General features: G+C 37.1%; 1 protein-coding gene across 9 annotated transcripts; it reads left to right on the top strand.

The window, feature by feature from the left end:
- On the top strand, positions 77 to 18,932 carry LOC109831649 (NAC domain-containing protein 101-like). 9 transcript variants are annotated; one of them, XM_020399009.1, is made up of 10 exons: positions 83 to 173; positions 369 to 462; positions 3,216 to 3,349; positions 5,647 to 5,715; positions 5,811 to 5,879; positions 5,977 to 6,045; positions 6,147 to 6,214; positions 6,326 to 6,542; positions 6,630 to 6,710; positions 17,882 to 18,932. In XM_020399009.1, the coding sequence occupies exons 9-10, from the start codon at positions 6,671 to 6,673 to the stop codon at positions 18,871 to 18,873; spliced, it is 1,032 nt and encodes a 343-aa protein (XP_020254598.1). In that variant the 5' UTR covers positions 83 to 173; positions 369 to 462; positions 3,216 to 3,349; positions 5,647 to 5,715; positions 5,811 to 5,879; positions 5,977 to 6,045; positions 6,147 to 6,214; positions 6,326 to 6,542; positions 6,630 to 6,670; the 3' UTR covers positions 18,874 to 18,932. The 9 variants fall into 9 exon arrangements, with proteins under 9 accessions (XP_020254599.1, XP_020254598.1, XP_020254601.1 ...); XM_020399010.1 differs by lacking the exon at positions 5,647 to 5,715 and having other exon boundaries at positions 77 to 159; XM_020399012.1 differs by lacking the exon at positions 3,216 to 3,349.

Here is a 21,258-nt window from a genome sequence, read left to right as displayed (position 1 = left end):
CAACCCAAAACCCAACTAGAAAACCCTAGCCTCCACTCCAGTTTCTCTCTCAATTTCTACAACGCGACCCGTCGCCCTTCGCCGCACGTCGTCGGATCTCGCCGCCGCCCGCCTCGTCTTCGCCCGCATCGTCTTCACCGCACGCCGTAAGATCTTGAGGTCTGTTCCATAAGGTCGAATCGAAACTCTTAGTTTTAAATTCATATCTAAATTGCTCTTTTGAATTATATATGAACTAAGTTGTTTTGAAATGATGATATTACATTTCTAAATTGCTCTCTCTTCACTGGGCCTTTGTAGAAGTTTCATAGAAAAATACAAATATCTCTTTCTCTCTCATCAGTAAATAACAATTTTCTCGCCGTCAGAGTCCTCTCTCCGACGATGGAAGAAGACGATGATGAAGACATTACTAGTAGAATATAGAAGCTTAGATTGGATTGGGAGGCATTGGAAATTTAGGTGAGATTATTTTCCTGGCTGATTTTTTCCTCATTATTTGATGTTTTTTCTACAGTTTCTTTATTGAATTTACAGCATTGAAGTCCATCTCTAAAGATTAAAAGTAGTACTCTTACCTAATGTCGTGTTTGATTTTTATTTTTATTTTATATTTTTTGCGAGCTATTGCTAGGTAAAATTCCAGCTTTTAGCAAGTAAAATTGGGGATTGCCAATATCTTTCCACAATTTCTGAATATAGATCTCCATAGCCTTATACCTCACATTCAATCTAAGTAGATGTCCCGACCATCTTCTCTAGAGTTCAATCAGACATCTCAACTTTGGATAATACCTCTTGCATTTGTAATGTACGTCCTAAACGTACGTCCTAAGTTGCAACCATGGATCTATTTTGCTTCCAAGAAACATGATCATAAGAGATTCCATAACACATAACGTAATAGATACGCCGGCGATTTCTCCATGGAAAAGGCATCATGAAACTATTTTCATGCAATCATCTCAGCCACAGTACCAAATTTGCAGACATCATACGCAAAATATAACTAAACCAAATCTTTAGAAAAACTAGAGTATTTTGGTCCACGAAAAAGCCACGTATCTTTCATTACAAGCTCGATAACACAGAAAAGTGTAGCATTCGCTCCCTCACATAAAATAAGTTCTATGCTACACCATCAACCCCCACCATGAATTCCCAACTCCCAACTTGGATGGGTCGTACGTGAACTCCTGAACCCAGTTTAGAAGTTAGTGAAGGTGGGCCGTTGAACTCCTAACCCCCGATTTATTCATGGATCTTCCTTTACTAGTATGCACGAAAATGATGGCTCTGTACAATAATTTTGTGGCCTTGCCGCCTTGGATAAATTTACTTAAGAGACATAGGTTGCAATAGCAAAAGTAATGAACTTATTTGGCTAAATATAAGCATACCACCCTTAAAGAATATACACCCCTTAACTTTGTACGATTATCTGCTAACCCCCTTAACTTTCAAAATTTTAGATAACTCACCATTGAGTAAGGGGTTTAAAGGGATTATTATACAACGCTCTTAACTTTCACCAACAAATATATTCCTTTACGTAATTTTGTCCACAAATTTGAAGTTTGCAATTATTGCTATATGGGGGTTTTTGATAAATTAAAAGTGATTTTCTTATAACCCCTAACTTAAGGGAGGATTTCTTATATTTTGAAAGTTATCGTAGGTTATTTAATAATCGTCCTAAGTTGAAGGTTTTTATATTAGCCAAATTGTTTCAAATATACAATTATGAATTCAGTTGCAACTACCACAAGAAAATGAAAAAGAAGATAAGAAGGTTCAACTTTACCTCTTTGATACTATTTTGCAAAGGAGATAGGTGGCTTTCTAAATTCCCAACTCTTCATTTTCGTCTTTTTTTTGTATCAGGCTAATACCTTTGCATTCCTTAAATTATAAGTGCACGCTGAGTTGAGTTAGACCAGACCGGCTTAATTGATGTTTAAATTGTATCAAAGATAGGTGGCTAGTGTCAGGCTCTAGTTTAAATTGTTTGTTTTTCTAAATATTTTGGCATTCATAATCATTTAATAGTTAATAATTGGTAGTTGCATTCCTCCGTATGTATAGATAAACATTAACAATCCAGTGAGCATGAGGAAGTGATGCAAAGAATCACTCAACAAGCTAGTAAGATATTATAGTATGCTAAGGTAAACATTGAGTGTCTAATTTACTCAGTATAATTCTTTTAGGTAATAGTATGCTAAGGTAAACATTGAGTGTCTAATTTACTCAGTATAATTCTTTTAGGTAAATGAAAATTTCATTTCCATGAGATAAACACATTGAGTGTCTAATTTACTCAGTATAATTCTTTTAGGTAAATGAAAATTTCATTTCCATGAGATAAACACGAGTGCAAGATAGTCCAATCATATCTGAGTATACATGAATACTTAATATTATTAGTTTATCTCTATTTTCAATCACCTAACGAATAATTCATTTTCTCATATTATATATGCACGGCGCCAATGAAAAAAATAGTAACAAGTATACCTCTTAGTTTTTGTAGTTTATTTCACTCGACATACAAAAATGTAGTGTATCCTAAGAAAGTTCATTTTACGATAAGTGTTATATTTTGTACATATAGCCCTTCTGATAGTACTTAGCACCGAAAACAAGCTAGTGTCTTTGATAGTTCTTTGTTACTAAAATCAACATAATTTGCTATTATCTTCTAGTATTTGTTATTTACCGGTCCCCTTTTTCCCTGTGAAACCTTTTTCTTGTTTTTCATCCAAATCATAGGCTCCCCTTTCCTATTATGTCTTCTTTCTGCACTTATTCCATCTAGTTGATTGAATTAATAACATTGAACACTTATTTTAGATTGCTTCTTGTGCATCACTACATGCACATGTTGTGAAGATAGGTATAAGATTGCTCACAGGGAATAAGAGTTGTCCTAGCTTTCCCCACAAGAAATCATCAATTGTTATCTTGAGCATTTTGATTGCAGTCCTAAGTTCGATAAAGTTTAGTGTTACTATAGGACCATCAACAATGCTTTTAGATATATCATGAAAAGGGGTGTGATGTATGAAAAAGGGCTATCCTTTTGTTAAGAAAAGAGAAGAATGCATCGACCGCAATGAGGTAATAGTATTGGGTTATTTAGTTAGCTCAAATATCACATTTAACTTTTCTTCCAAATTGGAAAATAATATTATAACTTGGATTTTCTTTTTCAGAACACAAAAACTTTCAAGATAAATTTTTTTAGAAAATTAAGGATGAAGATGAAGCAACGCTTCTCTCCTGTGTGAGCAAGCACCCGATAGATGCTGCAATCATGATTATAAAGGACTTCTTAAATTTAAAGAAGGTAAAGTGCTAAACTTGGTAAAAATTACATTTACTATTCATTGGAGGTTGATTAAAGTTTTCCATTCTGCAAGCATTATGCGTGTTGTCTCCTTATATGACAAAATTAGCTCATTTTAAGTTGTGTTGTCTCCTTATATGACAAAATTAGCTCATTTTAAGTTGCCTTCTAACTGACAAATGGCATCATTAGTTTTTTGATTCCATGACAACAAACATTCAATGCTTAAAGTTCATCAGATATAAAATACAGACTACCTTTGATGAGAGTAACAGAAAGATAATTTTATTGACGAAAACAAACAATGGATAATGATAAGTGAAGGCTTATCAACTTCCCTTGATCAATGAGGCTTTTCCATTGTTATCAAAGTTTTGAGGACTACCAGAAGAAATTATCCTTGTATTTGTTACCATCGTATATCTTAGACAAATTGATTTCTCTTGTTACCTTATATCAACAAATAATAGTCTACTTTCCACTTTACTAATATTTCCCTCTCTGAACTATAGCAATGGAAGAGAGGACACCTTCAAGTGAAGGCTCTAGTTTACGATGACACTTGTTCACAAGTTGCACTTTTTAGACACGTGAAAACGCTACAGCATCTATCGTATACAGATTAAGATTTTGCTCTGTATTACGTAGTCCAATTAAGCGATCATGTGGCAAGACCATTAAAGGGGCATCGATTGCGTGTCAGAATTGTCATTGCTATTGTTTGAGAAGTGTTAGGTGCACGACTTGTATCTTACAATAGTCCCTCATACGTTTTTATCATGTTGATAGTGGTATTTAGCTGTTGCGAAATGTACAAGCCAACGTACATATTATATGTACAATGCACAAGCTAACACACATATTATACTTAAATATTGTTATTTAATCATCATATTTATTCAAAACATGTTCGGTACAACCTTGCTCTTTTAAGTGCTTGTCGTTAATATTTGTAGCTCTACACTCCAAACTAATGTTATTCCCTACGGTACCATTTGGCAAATGGTTAAGTGAGAGGTTAAGGAGACTTAACCTATTTTTAATCCGCCAAACACAAAAAATCTATTTAAAGATTAAAGTGAGTTAACCTTCCATAATTACCAAACATAAACAATATAAAAGGGTTAAGCTAACCCCTCTAGAGAGATTAAAACTAGTTAACCTATCAAATAAGGGGTTTACTAATACTCTTATTTTGAAGGATTAAGAGTTAACCCTTCTAATTATAAAGAAAATAATCAAAATTCTTATTATTCCCAAACACTAAAAATGATCACATGGGCTAAAACAAAACTTCTATAATGAGTTAATAATTTAGTCATTCGGAATATCAAGTAGGTTAACTGTGTTAATCCTTCTCCTTAATCTATCTTCCTTAACCCTTTACCAAACAGGGCCTACAGTTGTAGGGTTTATTGTTGATACGACCTAAAAGGAATTTAGACTTTGCCATCATGATACTAGCTCAACACAATTAACAACTACTCGTGGTCATATTGACCGAACTTCAGTAAAATCCCTGCCAATTGATCACCGTGCACAGATGTGAACATCATCTCCATCACCTCCGCCTCATCATCTCCATCGATGTTGCCTCATCACCACATTCGCCACTTACGTTATCATCATGAACACCACGTCGCCATCACTGCCATCGTCATCATCAACAACATCATCGCCACCATCATTGCCACCTCATCATCGCCATCATCACCTCCTCCACAATCGCCTTATCGTCACTGATATCGCGGATGACCTCTCTCACTATCGCAGATGCATCCTCTGAACCGCACCTCACGAGATACCAGTGGGCGCCAAAGGTGGGGGGGCTCTTGGATCGTTCACTAAGAGTGCAGCGACCATCGACATCTTCGTTGGCGGTCTCGGGTCTTGCCGTACTATGCAGCGTCGCTGCCTCCTTCGCCTTTAAAAGCAACTGTCCCCACATGGTGTTGTCTTCAGTCGCCGAGAGGAGGGTTGTTTAACTGTTCCCCTCTAGATGGATGACACATGGCATCCTTTGCAACGTGCTGTGATGTCAATGGTCCAAAGGCTTAATAAAAAAGCACATTCCCATTATTTTTAACAGAATGGAATCAAAAGGGGGAAATCGGTAGTTTTGGCAATTTTGCATGAAGGACCACTCCTTAATATAAATTCCTTCTGTCCACATTCTCTTTACTTTTAGGTCCAAGCCATTCTCCCTCCTCAAATTTCTATAGTCTAGAGGGTTGACACGCTGCTGGATTGTTGGACAAGTCTTATAAGTTTATTTATGAATCTTCCCTCGTCACTAGAAATTGAAGAACAACATGAGGAGCTGGCAAACTCTAACTCTGGGGTTGAGAGAGCTACAACGAGCATGGGTATACGAAACTCACATACTTTCCCAAATTATGTTGCTGTTGATGTCAATCCTAAAATATCTGTTACTTGTTCTAAAAGATGTTTTATTATTTAGATGCTCTCCTGCCAGAGACATCAAATACAGACTCTAATTTTGGGGTTGAGAGAGCTACAACGAGCGCAGGTATCTGGAACTCACGTACATTCCCAACTTGTGTCGCTGTTGATGTCAATCCTAAGATATCTGTTGCTTGTTCTAAAATATGTTATTTGTAACCCAGATGATCCCCTGCCGGAGATATCTAATGCAGACTCTAACTCTGGGGTTGAGGGGGTTGCAACGAGCATAGGTATACGAAACTCACATACTTTCCCAACTTATGTTGCTTGCTGTTGATGTCAATCCTAAGGTATCTGTTACTTGTTCTAAAATATGTTATTTGTAACTCAGATGCTCCCTGCTAGAGACATCGAATGCAGACTCTAACTATGGGGTTGAGGGGGCTGCAAAGAGAACATGTATCTAAAACTCACATACATTCTGAACTTATGTTTTTGTTGATGTCCTAAAAGATGTTATTTATAACCCAGATGATCCCCTACCCGATACATCTAATGCATATGTTGCAGGGGGAGTGACTATCCCTAAGGAGAAGCAACATGAAAAAACCAAAAACCCTGTGGCTCAGTGAAGGAGACATGTTGGCGGCCTTGGGAAAAGACTCCCATCTTATCTTTCTGTTTGTGGAGTTTGTGCCTTGTATAGGCAGCAAAGTTTTGAAAAGAAATTTGCGCATAGATCACTAGAAAGAAACAATAAGGGTTTCAACATAGCAGGCGCAAAGCTGTAAGAATAGAATATTAAGTTCCTTAATATTGTATAATTTTTTGCTTAGAAAGGAAATGGTATTTGTGTCTTACTTTTTATTTACAGGGCTTCCTGTTACGCTAAGTTCATGCTTGGAGAACAAACAGATGGGGACATCCAAAGATCAGTGCGTGAGCTGGACAGAAGGTATCCTTAGCATTAGATAGATGCATAACTATTTCCATAAAATACTCGAAACAACTCTTTAGCATCTATAAGAAGGGAGGGGACAAATTCTTTCTCCCGGAGTGAGGAGAGAGCCTTATAAATACTAAAGACTGTCAGTATCTTGTAATCAGTAAAAGCAATTTCCTTGTGTAGTATCTGACAATTTTATTGTAACATGGTATCCATATAGATGACTGATATCCATATAGATGAGGATCAAATTCACTAATCTTTCTATACTTGTTAATTTGGTAGACTTGGTTAGGCGTTTACATGCTAGGATTTGAGTATCGTATGTAAATGTAAGCTATCTGAGTATAAAGGATTATATTGGCTGTACTTATGCTATAAGCATTAACAAATTCCAGGTTCGTTTAACGTCAAAAGTAGGAATTAGAATGATTTATGTATCAAGGACGAATCTGATACTAAGTTGTATATAACACATTTCTAATATGGATCTGATTTGACATCAGACATTTCAAATGCTAGCAGTTTAGAATTCAGAACTGGTAGTTTTAGGGAACCAATATCATAAGTTCTGGAGTAAAGAGCCAATAAATTCTCACATGGTATCAAGAATTTCCTAATTTCAGTACTCTTGTTTTCAATAATAGCTACTAGCATGTTTTACTCCGCCCTGCATTATCGAGAATATTGTTCCAAAATAGGCATGGAATACTTCAAGGCTAAAAGTTTGTAGAGAATAGGTGACACATAACTGTAGTACTTATTGCATTGCTCTGACAGAGATGGAAGGTGTTACATGTGTGCATATAAATAACATAAATAAATATGAGAAGATTAACGTAGCCTACAGTGTCAAACTGTAAACTCGCAGATTTATATTGGTAATTTGACTGAGATGTTTAAGATTCATGAATCTGTTACGGAACTATATGAATCAGATTTCTGATACAGGACTGATACAGTGTAGCAACCATATATTATAAATGCTGACAGTTTAGAAACTAGAGTCAGTTGATTGTGTAGACTATTACAGAAGAAGTTCTGAGGCAAGAAACCAGATGTCCATCATGCATCATCCTCATCAATCAAAATGTCTTCAATGCACCTAAACAAATATGCATATAGATGAGGAATATCATGCATCATCCTCATCAATCAAAATGTCTTCAATGCACCTAAACAAATATGCATATAGATGAGGAATTAGAATGAGCTATTTAACGAGGACGAATCCCTTCAATGCACCTAAACAAATATGCATATAGATGAGGAATTAGAATGAGCTATTTAACGAGGACGAATCCGCTAAGTCGTAACACGTTTTTGATACAGAGCTGGTTTTGCATCAGACATTTCAAATGCTAACAGTTTAAAATTCAGAACTGTTAATTTTAGGAAACTATATCAAAAGTTTCAAAGTAAGAACCCAATAAGTTCTCACATGGTATAAAATATATCCTAATTTCAGCACAGTAATCATCAAAAAGTATGAAACAAATTTACGCTAGAAATTAGACTGATATAAGTAACATGCACGACACAGATACTAAATTACACGTATCAGATTTCTGATTTGGGACTGTTACCATGTAGCAATCATATATCATAATTTCTAACAGTTTAGAAACTAGAAATAATTGATTGTGTAGACTACAATTAAAAAAAACTGAAGTAAGAAACCATATGTCCATCATGTATCATACCCATCGATCAACATGCTTCCAACAACGCCCCAGGATGATTGAACATGGGACTATTTGGACAATGATGCAATGATGTTGAAAATAAAATTGACCATTAAATGGTATATATTGTATACTAGATTCTGATTGTTGTTGCTAATTAAGTTAGATGCATAAACCGAGGGTTAGTTGTATAATCCCTCGTATTCATAATAGAGAAAAATCAGTGGAAATTACATAAACAAATCAGATTTTCAACTTCTTTGAGCTCACATCATAATCATGTGAGTTATTCCTTCAAGTAATGATCGCCGATCTGTATTAAGACCATCTTTTTAATAGGAACCTAAACTACAAGTACATTAATTTATGAAAATGGTTCTTAAGACTCCCTCAAAGATATGTATCTTCTCTTTTTAGTACTTGCATTAAGGGGAAAAAAAAATCATCATCCTTGTAGAGCCAACATTGCTTGTGCTTAAATTGAGGTGTAAGATCAAAGTTTGATAAGCCATTGAACTCTTTTAATTTCCACTTAACCTTTTTGAGACAATTAAAGCAAAGGGACTTGCATGTGGCCAGAAAATGTCAACTGATCTATTTATTGCGTTAAGAGTAAGAATGAAGGAACAAGAAACCGCTAATAGAAATCTACTGTAAGAAATAGTCTGAAGTTTAAATTTGAAAATGGTTCCCTAAAATTTCACATATTTTACACTTTGATACCGACTGACTACAAACCCTTCGAAAATCTGTTACCATATAGGTTTCTAGCTAATTTTATCTCGATTCAAGAAATAAAATTCCTCTCAAATACCGTCTTTTCCTGTAATTTTTTTAAATACTATTCAAGGTTATGAGCATTCAATTCAAGCTCATCAAGCATACAAAAGTAGGAAGAAGTGTTCCACAGCTAAAAGCTTGCAGAGAATAGTATATTACATATGTCAGAGTACATTTTGTACGCTCTGACAGTAATGGAAACACATTTATACTAGAAATTGGACGGATATATGTAATGCACAAATCTGATACTAAACTGCATGTTTCAGCTTTCTGACACGCGACTGATACATTGTAGCAACCATGTATTACAAATGCTAACAGTTTAGAAACTTGAAACATCTAATTGTGTAGATTACTGTAGAAAAGTTTGAAGTAAGAATCTACGAACTTCTCATCTACTCAACACTGTCCTTTTTAATAGCTTCAGGTGGAACTGACAGTATAAAAATGCATTGCAGAGAGCTTGAGCAACAAACATGCTGAGACTTAGCATACATTATTTGACTTTAATTGTAATGGGTCCTTTTTGTAATATCCCAGCCATTGAGAGGGTGATGTGATTAGTATTGATAGATTTGATAGCGCGTGAGTGAGGACAAAAAACATGCTGAAAAGACATGTGATGGTTTGTGAGGCCAGTCCATCAGATCTAATAGCGTACCGACTCCAGGATTCCGCGGTGGGGCGTTACACTTTTGAAAATCAGTCTATCACACTACAGAAAATAAAAAAATGAACTTAGAAGTAAACTGAGACATTACATTAGTAGAAACATTATACAATCAAAACATTTACATAAGCTCTCGTTGAAACTCAATACAAGACACTAACCAAGTACACAACACATTAAAAGCAAACCCTGAGGTGTTTTTTCCCCCTTTTTCATTGTATGGGAATGAATAAAACAACTCAACTTATCTACCAATCAAAGAACGGTGATCAATTTTAGGCCTCAATTTGATGAATGCGGCATCCACGCTTTACTTCAGTCTTCTTTTTTGCTTGGGCTTTGTACTGGTTGTAGGTCATTCATGTCAATGACCACAATCTCTCTCTTTATCTTTGCTGCATTATGAAATTATAGAGCCAACCAGTTAGTTTCTAATATGTACCAAAAAATAGAGTACAATCAAAGAAATAGTGTTAAGAAACATACCTTCTTCTGCATCCTTGTATCCTTCTCTTAGCTTCCTCTTTGAAGCCTCCAGTTTGTCTTCATACTTTAAGACAGTAAGTTTTGGTTTTTGCTTCATGTCAGTGTCATCTTTCTCTTCTGTGATATTTTCCTCTCTCCTCATCTCACTGACATCCTTCTTCTCAACAATATTTTCTTCTATCTGAGAATTGAATGGTACATGGAGATTAAATTAGTCCACTACAAAACATCAATATAAATGAAATTTAAGGTAATATTTAGAGTATAATTAGTACCTTCGAGTAATCCATTAAGACAGTATGTATAGCATCTAGTGGAGCAAAAGGAATCCCACATAGAAAAGAAAGGTCTTCCTATTTTGCGGGACATTGAACAACAAAGACTCCGGTGGTTTCTGCAATTTGTGACCACTGATTAATTACAAGAAACTAAAAAAATCACAGGAAAAAAGAAGAAGATAAAATCTTACCAGTCAAATATTCAGTACCATTCACCCACTCATTAGAAAGAACCTTCAATCTCCTATAGCCAAAGATTGAAACCAAGAAAAAGATCAGGAAATCTACTACAAGGTTGATGCACATCAAAAGTTAGTTCCATAAAGTCTATACATAGAAAGAAAAACATATTTATGAATATAAACGTACAAGCACTCTTTTTGAAATTTCAAACAAGTTCCAATTCTTAGATTGGTTGATCACACACTAGTCTACTTTGATTTGTATATTCTTGAATCTTATGTTTAATTTAAGAAGCTAAGTTCAACTCAACTATTACTGAGCATAGTACAACTTAGACGTTTATTTTGTGCTGATTGCATAGATAAGAGAACTTGAAATCTCGTCGCGATGTAATTACTGGAATTTATATAGTGCAATTAATATTAAGTTCACAGGAGCGGAAGTCAATCTACCAAAGAACAAACTTAGATGTGTATGTAGAAAGAGAAAATAGAGAGCAAACCCCTAGAATACTTATTTATTGAGATAATAAGAGATATATATAGCCATACAAATAGGGTTAAGGTTAACGGGTAACAACCCATTAACCTAATACATAATACTTAATTTAACACTCCCCCTCAAGCTGGAACATAGATATCTACCATGCCCAAGTTATCACATATAGTATAGAACACTTTTGAATAAGTAGCCTTGGTAAGAATATCAGCAAGTTGCTGTGAGGATGGAGTGAATATGAGAGATACTATCTTCTCCCAAGCATCTCTGACAAAATTACAGTCAACTTTAATATGTTTTGCCCTCTCATGAAACACAGGATTCTGTGCAATATAATTGGCAGACTGATTGTCACAATGCATTGGCATGGGTCCAGGCTGAACAAAACCAAGCTCTGTCATAAACTTTTGTAGCCACCATCTCACAAGCAGTGTGAGCCATTGCTCTATATTCAGCCTCTGCACTAGATAGTGATACTACATCTTGTTTCTTGCTTCTCCAAGTCACAAGATTACCTCCAACAAAAGTACAAAATCCTGATGTCGACTTTCGGTCTCCCATGTCACCTGCGTAGCCAGCATCAGAGAGCCAAAATATGAGTATGCCCATGCTTCTTATATAGCAATCCCTTGCCAGGAAAACTCTTGACATATGCCAAAATCTTCAGAGCTGTTGTCCAATAAATCTTTGTAGGTTTGTGCAAAAACCTGCTCAGTACACCTACTGCAAAAGTAATATCAGGTCTGGTAACTGTCAAATATATTAGCTTCCCAATCAGTCTCCTATATCGTACAACATCATCTAGTAGAAAGGTATCATCACGTCATAAATCAACATTTGCCTCCATTGGAGTGCTTGCAGGTTTGCATTCCAAGAGACCTGCTTCTTCTAGTAAATCTAGCACATACTTCCTTTGGGACAACAACAGGCCATGTTTTTTATATGCAACTTCAATCCTAAGAAAATACTTTGGCTTTCCCATGTCCTTAGTGACAAAATGACGGTTTAGATACTCCTTAGTCTCAGCTAAGGCAACAAAGTCACTCCCAGTCAGCAGAATATCATCAACATATACAACTAAAATAACCAAACCAGTTGTTGTGCGTCGAAGAAAGACAGAGTGATCAGATTGATACCGTTCTAAACCAACACTAGAAATAACCTTGCCGAACTTATCAAACCAAGTTCGAGGACTCTGCTTTAACCCATAGATGGCCTTCCTCAGCCTGCAGATAATATTCTCCCTCTAAGCAACATACCCAGGAGGTTGCTCCATATAAACCTCCTCGTCCAAATCTCCATAAAGAAAAGTATTCTTCACATCTAGTTGGTGCATCGTCCAATCCATATTAACAGTCAGAGAAAAGAATTCTGATAGAGTTGAGACGAGCAACGAGAGAAAATGTTTTAAAATAGTCGACGCTATATGTCTGGGTATAACCTTTAGCAACCAGGCGAGCTTTATATCAGTCAACACACCCATCAGGGTGATATTTTAAGGTATACACCCATCTGTAACCAACCACAGTCGCTCCAGTAGGAAAAGAGACTAAGTCCTAAGTCCTTTTAGAAAGCAGTGCACTCATTTCCTCATCCATAGCATGTTTCCAAGCTGGTACTAACATAGCTTCTTCATGCGACCTGAGTATAGATACAGTGGATAAGGACAAGGCAAACTGACGAAAAAACGGGTTGAGATGGTCATAAGAGACAAAAAGAGAGATAGGATATTTTAGGTAAGACCGTTTACCTTTTCGAAGAGCAATAGGAATATCCAAATCAGAAGAAATAGAAGTCTCAACATGAGATGGACCAGCAACTGGAGATGAATGTTCAGCAAGAGCAGAGTCAGGAGCATGTATTTTTGGGCGGCAAGAGTATGTCAGTAGAGGCTTCGGTGCAGGAGCTACAGAAGCAGGTAATGGAATAGTAGTAGGAATAGGAGAAAGTAGTGGTACCTGTGGACAACCAATAGTAGTGGAACCAAAGGAAAAATATGGGACAAACTCAAAAAAAAGTAACATCAGCAGATAAAAAATATTCCCTGGTGGACGGATGATAACACCTATACCCTTTTGAGTACGAGAGTATCCAACAAAAACACATTTGATGGATCTAGAAGACAGATTATTAAACCAGCTTTTTAATCCTAAACAAAACACGTAGAACTAAAGACACGGGGAATCACAAAAAAATTATTTTTTATCAGGATAAAGACAATTGAATGATATAAAACCATCAAGGACAAAGGAAGGCATGCGATTAATCAAATAATTGGCAGTGAGAACAACATCAGACCATAAATACTTTAGAATATTCATATATATCATCAGTGTTCTAGCAATATCTAGAATATGTTTATGCTTTCTCTTAGCAACTCCATTTTGTTATGAAGTATGAGAGCAAGAAGTATAATGAATAATATCATTAAGAGCACAAAATTTTAAAACGTTACTTTTCATATATTCCAAAGCATTATCAGTACGAAGAATACGAACGGAAGTAGAGAACTGGGCTATTATTTCATTATAAAAGAGTTCAATAACGTGCGAGACCTCTGACCTCTCTTTTAACCAAGGTTGCTGATAGCGGATCGCGGCGCGTCGCGGCGAGGTATCGCTAAGGCTATATCGGGCTATTGCGGCGAAATCGCGGCAAATAGCGCACAGTCAAATAGCGGTCAAATTTAAATATATTTAAATATCCTAAATAATAAGAAAATTCATAAAAAAATCTAAAAATTCAATTAGTTGTAAATTTCTTGTATTATCAATAAATAACAATTAATAAGCTTGTTGTATGAATGAAACTATGAAGAAATTCAAGAAATATAGCATCATAATATGTGTGATAGCGGGTTTAGCGGGTTTAGCCGCTTTTAACAACAAAAATCCGCTTTTAACCGCGAAAATCCGCTTTTAACCGCGAAAACCCGCTTTTAACCCGCTAAAATCCGCTTTTACGCGCTATTCGAATGAATAGCGGATTTTCCCGCTTAAGCCAGCCGCGAAACCCCTACGCGTAGCGCTGAAGGGCCGCGACCGCTATTCGCGCCGCTATAGCCCCGCTATTGGCCGCTATTTACAACACTGCTTTTAACAAATAAAGCCACATCATGCGAGAGAAATCATCAATAAAGATAATAAAATATCGAAAACCTTACATAGAGGAAACACGATAAGGACCCCAGACATCAGAATGAACCAACCCAAAAGCAAATTTACTGTGTTTATCAACGCGACTCTGAAAAGTAGCACGATGGTGCTTACCCAGTTCACACGACTCACAACCTAAAGAGAAAATAGATGGCTGAACAGAAACTACCGATCTAAGTTTTTATAGTGAAGAATGACCCAGACGCTAGTGCCACAATAAAGTAGAGTCAGCCTGTGATGCAATAAGACCAGCCTCTGGCACACTATCATCCAAATAGTATATACCTCCTATCTCATACCCCAAACCAATCATCATCCCAGTTGTTAGGTCCTGAAAAACACAATAAGATGGAAAGAAGGTGACTTTATAGTTATTTTGTTTTGTAAACTTGCTAATAGATAATAGGCTAACATGGAATTTGGGAACATATAACACATCAGTTAGTTTTAAAGAGGAAGTAACATGAACTACTCCATCATCGCGAACTGTAGAAAGAGTACCATCAGCAATGCAGATAGATGGAAACTTATCAGAAAGATATAAAGATACAAAGTGATCCTTTATACCTGTCATATGGGATGAGGCTCCAGAATCTAGTACATAGGGTTTGTGAGAAGAAGCTATGTAAGCATCCATACCTGAAGAGGATGCATGAATAGCAGAATGAATGTTCTGAGAGAGATCTACCTGGCGTAACCTCTCATAATCTGCCTGATAAATCTGAACAGTAAGAGCAGTAACAGCTGGACCACTAGTAGTAGCAGAAATAGACGAGTGAGTCGACTCGGTGGCAGCTACATAGGCCCACTAAGGACGACCAAACTTCTCCCAGCACTTCTTAGAAATATGATTGGTTCTCCCATAACGACCACACTGACATGAGCCTTTATCAGATTCACCTTGTCTCTCGCCAAAGGAGCCACGTCCTCCCTCTGAATCACGGCCACGACCACGACCTCTGCCTTGACTAGAGAACATGACGGACTGATCCATTTTAAGTGGAGACGGTGCAGTAGTATCAGAAGTAACACCAGTAGAGACCTATGTGACTTTGAAGAATGTAGTAGTCAGTGAGGGAATGATATCTCCACCCAATATCTGTCCCCTTACCTGGGACTGTAAATTAGGATGCAATCCAAAAAGAAACTTGGATACTGTCAGATCGCGACGATACCCCAACAACATCGCTGCATCAGCTACTGCAGGCTGATGCATAGTTCGTCTATAAGTCCTTTTAACTCACCAAAGAATTCCGGAACTGACCTATCTCCCTGTTTGAGCGTAAACAGTCGCTCATAAATATCAAATACACGGGAAGCATTCTTCTCATTCCCGTACATAATCTTCAGGCTGTCCCACATCTCCTTCGTAGGGGTTAAAAATATAACGCTACTACTGATCTGTGCTTCCATACTGTTGAGGAAGCCAAATCATAACACAATAATCAGATGAGAGCTATGAATTATAGGTGGGATCGGAGGTGGGTGGTGGATTCTCCAGAAGATGTGAGAGTTTGCTCTGAGCGCCAATGAAGATGCAGAAAGCTTGTGCCCGGAGCAAATAGTTTTTACCATTCAATTTAATTATAGTTCCCAAGACTATCTTGGGCAAAGAGGTCTCTCCAGCAACAACAGAAGGAGTAACAGAGGAGGAGATTTTCGACATCGAAGTAGTAGTCATTTTTGCGTAATAATAGTAGACAAATAGTAGTAAATAGGCAGGGCAGTAGTAGAGATCTGTTCTTGAAACATAAACTAAGAGCAGATCAGGAGCAGGATGATGATATTTCAGCCGGACATATACCAGATCTGAAAAATATAAGAGGCAGAGTAGTAGATAGTCACGCCCTCACGCTTCGGAGGCGATATCACCTGAGGGAGAGAGCCCTGGCTTTTGTTTGCACAAAGGCTCAAGTCAATCTCTATATTCTCGTTTCTCGAAGGAAACAAGAATAGAAGTGAAAGATCTCAACAAGGTGAGATAGATACTCTTCCTCTCATCAGTTCTATGACTAAAATATCGAGGGATACAATCTTCCTCTCATCAGTTCGAGGACTGAAATGTCGAGGGAATAGTCAACACTACAATAACAATGGCAACAACAAGCAACAAACAAAAGCTGGCAGCAGCTAGGGCAGGGGCGCCGGCTAGGGGGTGTGCAGGGGTAGCAGGTGGTAGAGGGCGGCAGTAGGTGGGGGCGGAGACAGGGTAGGAAGTGTAGTAGGGTAGGGCTGCGGCTAGAGGCATGTGAGGCGACGGCTAGGGAGGTGGAGGCGGCGGCTTAGGGCAGGGGCCGGCGGCTAGGACAGGTGGGGGCGGCGGCAGGGCAGGTGGGGCGGGCTGCTAGGGCAGGTGGGCCTGATACCATGTAGAAAGAGAAAAATAGAGAGCAAACCATAGAATACTTGTTTATTGAGATAAAAAGAGATATATATAACCATACAAATAAGGTTAAGGTTAACGGGTAATAGCCCATTAACCCAATACTCAATACTTAATTTAACAGTGTACGTATAAAAAAAGTTAAGTACTGGAACCGCTGACATTCCAAAAAGTATATACAAAAGTACTGAATATATCATAGCGCGTAGAAACTTACTTGGAAAGAAACTCAGCGAGGTTCCTGATCTCTTTAGTGTTGCTTCTTTTCATACAGGTAATAAGGCTGGCAACATTTGTAGCCTACGTTAAACCAATAACCGTAATCAAATTAGAAAAACAAAGCATAATCATTGCATTAAATTCAGAAAAGAAAAAGCTGATGCCTTTTGATGAATATACATCAAGAATCTCATCATATGTATGAGATATCAAAAACTGTAACTAAAGCTCAAAAGAAACTCATGTAAACTGTGCTTTACAAAACTAATATCAAGATATTATGCATTTTGGCTGAGGCTAGCATGCACACACCCTGATCAATCATATATGCCAGGCCTTAAACTTGCTGATGAGCTAAGGCCTCATGATCCACCAGTTAAGTTTGCACAACATGCACAGAAAAGTGCAGAACAGGCAGAACATAGAAAAATTCCTTCTACTGACCCCTCTAAGATTTCCTTCCTCTCAACTATCAACATTTAATTGGCATGCATCTGATCAACAGAATATAACTGCCCTTCAACTATAAGCTTCTCAAAGTGGGTAAAGAGAACCATCTCTGGAAGCAATCAAAAACCTGTAAACTGAACAAGTTTTACAAGGAGAGGAGCCATGCTTTATTCTTCTCTAGAATGGGGGTGTTCAGGTTGTTAGTATAGCCTGATTGGTATCTCCTTTCAACCACATATTTCTAATATTGTTGAGATAACTCCCTCTCAGTTTTTCTATTTTGAGAATCATCTTGCGTACTTTGCTTGTTACTTGAGTTGCTAGTTTGAGTTTGTCTCGGCAAAATTTTCAGTTGTTTTCGTTCTGACACACTTGATGCATGGTTTGCAGGGGATTTTCAATACCTAAACAATAACAAAGACATGCATTTCTTCTCTCCGAGACACGCAATCAGCAGCAGAAAAGGTACGGCAAAAAATGTGAAGCGTACCGCTGGCTGTGGTTTCTGGAATGGAAAAGGCAAAGAGCAAGATGTCTTCTGTGGATCTCGACATGTTGGGTATAGGACACCACTGACTTTTGTCAGTACCGAGGGGGAAAAAAGGAGGAATACCAACTGGATCATGCACGAATTTCATATCAAGCCTGCTCAGAACAGTAACAAGTTCGAGAGCATGGTAATCTGCAGAATTCATAAGAAGAAAACGAAGGAAGACAGAGAAGGAGGGGCAGATGCAGACTCTGGTGTTGCAGCTCTTATTGAACAAGAAGAACAGGGAACAACATCAGCGGCAACACATGTAGAAGAAAGGCCTCTAAAGAGGAAGCGGGTGGAGGCTTCATCATCCCTACCGCCCTCGTCATCATCATTGCTTGCATTTCTTCCTTGCAAAGAAGCAGAAGCCTTCTATCAGTTAATTTCAACAATGGATGAAAAACGGCATACTGTTTTAGAACAAGAGGTTGAAGTGGATGAAAGGCAGGTGACAGAGATGTTGCTTAAAGAACACGAAGCGATGACAAATCATTTTAAGGCAGCTGCTGAATCTGGTGCTGCTACTTCTATTTGTGAACAAGCAGCGACATATGTAGAGGACAGATTTCGAAAGCGGAAATGTGTTGAGGGATGCAGCAACTTCTGTGATACTGAGAAAACTTCCATGGTTAACACTGAAGCACCTTCTCAGCCCTTGTCATCATCTCCATACTTGTCATCAACATGGGTCTGCGCTCCTGCTTTAGATTCTTATGAAGCATCATCCTCATTGATCGACATTCTTCCACCACCATCGCAGGATCATTGGACATGGGAGGATTTGGAAATTGACGTTGGTACTGTCTCTTATTTGGATGAATTGATGGAATGTTTCAGTGACTCTTGAATTCTTATTGTAACTGTTATACTGTCATTTTTTGGTAATAAATTATTTTTTTTCATTCTTTTCGCTGGGTATAATCTGGTTTGCTGTTTCTTAGTTTGCTTATCCTGTGCTTCTTAGTGTTTGGAGGTATGTCAGTTCACAAGAATTGTTCAGTTTCTGATGATAATCACCTTTTTCCTTTAATTTATGCTTTTTGAATGGGCTGATTTTTGACGTGTTGGAGCCAAGCTTGAGTTCTATGTACAAGCAGATACTCCCGGTAGGAATTCTTTTCTTGTTGAAAGTGCAGTATGTGCTGCTGCTCATGGAGCTACTAATAGTGTTTGTCAGCCGAGATAAAATCCAACCGGTGTTGATCGCTGCTTTATCCACATTTTATAAGATAATTTCATGGTCTTACTAATTATGTAGAGAACGAATGTGCTCGTTGAGAAAAAATTATGTGCTACATTTTGATATTGGAAGTGACTTTCCAGCTTTGGATCTCACAAGTCATGATCGCATAATTTAGATAATAGTAATCTATAAATTATGCATGGAGGGCTGTCCACGACATGTGATAATGAATAATCAAAATTTTCCCCTGGCACAGTAGGCAAATGAAAACAATGTAAAATTTGATTCAATAAAGAAGTTCCTCTCAAATACCCTTTTTTCCTGTAAATTCTTTCAAAATACTATTCAAGGTTATGAACATTCAACTCAAGGCTCATCAAGCATACAAAATAGGAAGAAGTGTTTCTCGGCTACAAAAGAAAGAAGTATATCACATATGTCAGAGTACTTTTTTGTATGCTCTGACAGTGATGGAAAGACATTTATACTAGAAATTGGTCAGATATATGTAATGCATGAATCTGGCACTAAACTACATGTATCAGCTTTCTGACACGGGACTGATACTTTGTAGCAATCATGTATTACAAATGCTAACAGTTTAGAAACTAGAAACATCTAAGTGTGTAGATTACTGTAGAAAAGTTTGAAGTAAGAATCCACGAACTTCTCATCTACTCAACACTGTTCTTTTTATTAGCTTCAGGTGAAACTGACAGTATAAAAATGCATTGCGGAGAGCTTGAGCAACAAACATGCTGAGATTTAGCATACATTATTCGAGTTTAATTGTAACAGGTCCTTTTGAAAATCAGTCTATCACACTACAGAAAATAAAAAAACTGAATTTAGAAGTACACCGAGACAACTGAGACATTACATTAGTAGAATCATTATACAGTCAAAACATTTACATAAGCTCTTGTTAAAATTCAATTCAAGACACTAACCAGGTACACAACACATTAAAAGCAAACCCTGGGGTGTTTTTTTTTCTTTTTCACTGTATGGGAATGAATAAAACAACTCAACTTATCTACCAAATCAAAGAGTGGTGATCAATTTTAGGCCTCAGTTTGATAAACTTGTTAATGCGGCATCCACGCTGTACTTCAGTCTTCCTTTTGCTCTGGCTTTGAACTGGGTGTGGGTCATTCATGTCAACGACCATAATCTTTCTCTTTTTCTTTGCTGCATTATGAAATTATAGAGCCAACCAGTTAGTTTCTAATATGTACCAAAAAATAGAGTACAATCAAATAAATAGTGTTAAGAAACATACCTTCTTCTGCATCCTTGTATCCTCCTCTTAGCTTCCTCTTTAAAACTTCCAGTTTATCTTCATACTTTAAGGCACCAAGTTTTGGTTTTTTGCTTCATGTCAGTGTCATCTTTCTCTGTGATATTTTCCTCTCTCCTCATCTCACTGACATCTTTCTTCTCAACGATATTTTCTTCTATCTGAGAATTGAATGGTACTTGGAGATTAAATTAGTCCACTACAAAACATCAATATAAATGAGAATTTTTAGGTAATATTTAGAGTAGAATTAGTACCTTCGAGGAATCCATTGAGACAGTTTGTATAGCCTCTGGTGGAGGAAAAGGAATCCCACATAGAAAAGAAAGGTCTTCCTCTTTTGCGGGACATTGAACAACAAAGACTCTGGTGGTTTCCGCAAATTGTGACCACTGATTAAATTACATGAAACTAAAAAAAATCACAGGAAAAAAAGAAGAAGATAAAATCTTACCAGTCAAATCTTCAGTACCATTCATCCACTCGTTCGAAAGAACTTTCAAGCTCCTATAGCCAAAGATTGAAACCAATAAAAAGATCAGGAAATCTAGTACAAGGTTGATGCACATCAAAAGTTAGTTCCATAAAGTCTATATATAGAAAGAAAAACATATTTATATATGAAAGTATAAATGTACAAGCACTCTCTCTGACATTTCAAACAAGTGGCAATTCTTAGATTGCTTGATCACACACTAGTCTACTTTGATTAGTATATTCTTGAATCCTATGTTTAATTTAAGAAGCTA

The sequence above is a fragment of the Asparagus officinalis genome, chromosome 2 (genome assembly GCF_001876935.1).
Source record: "Asparagus officinalis chromosome 2, Aspof.V1, whole genome shotgun sequence".
Lineage (NCBI taxonomy): Eukaryota > Viridiplantae > Streptophyta > Magnoliopsida > Asparagales > Asparagaceae > Asparagus > Asparagus officinalis.
This window is presented reverse-complemented; position numbering and strand designations above follow the sequence as displayed.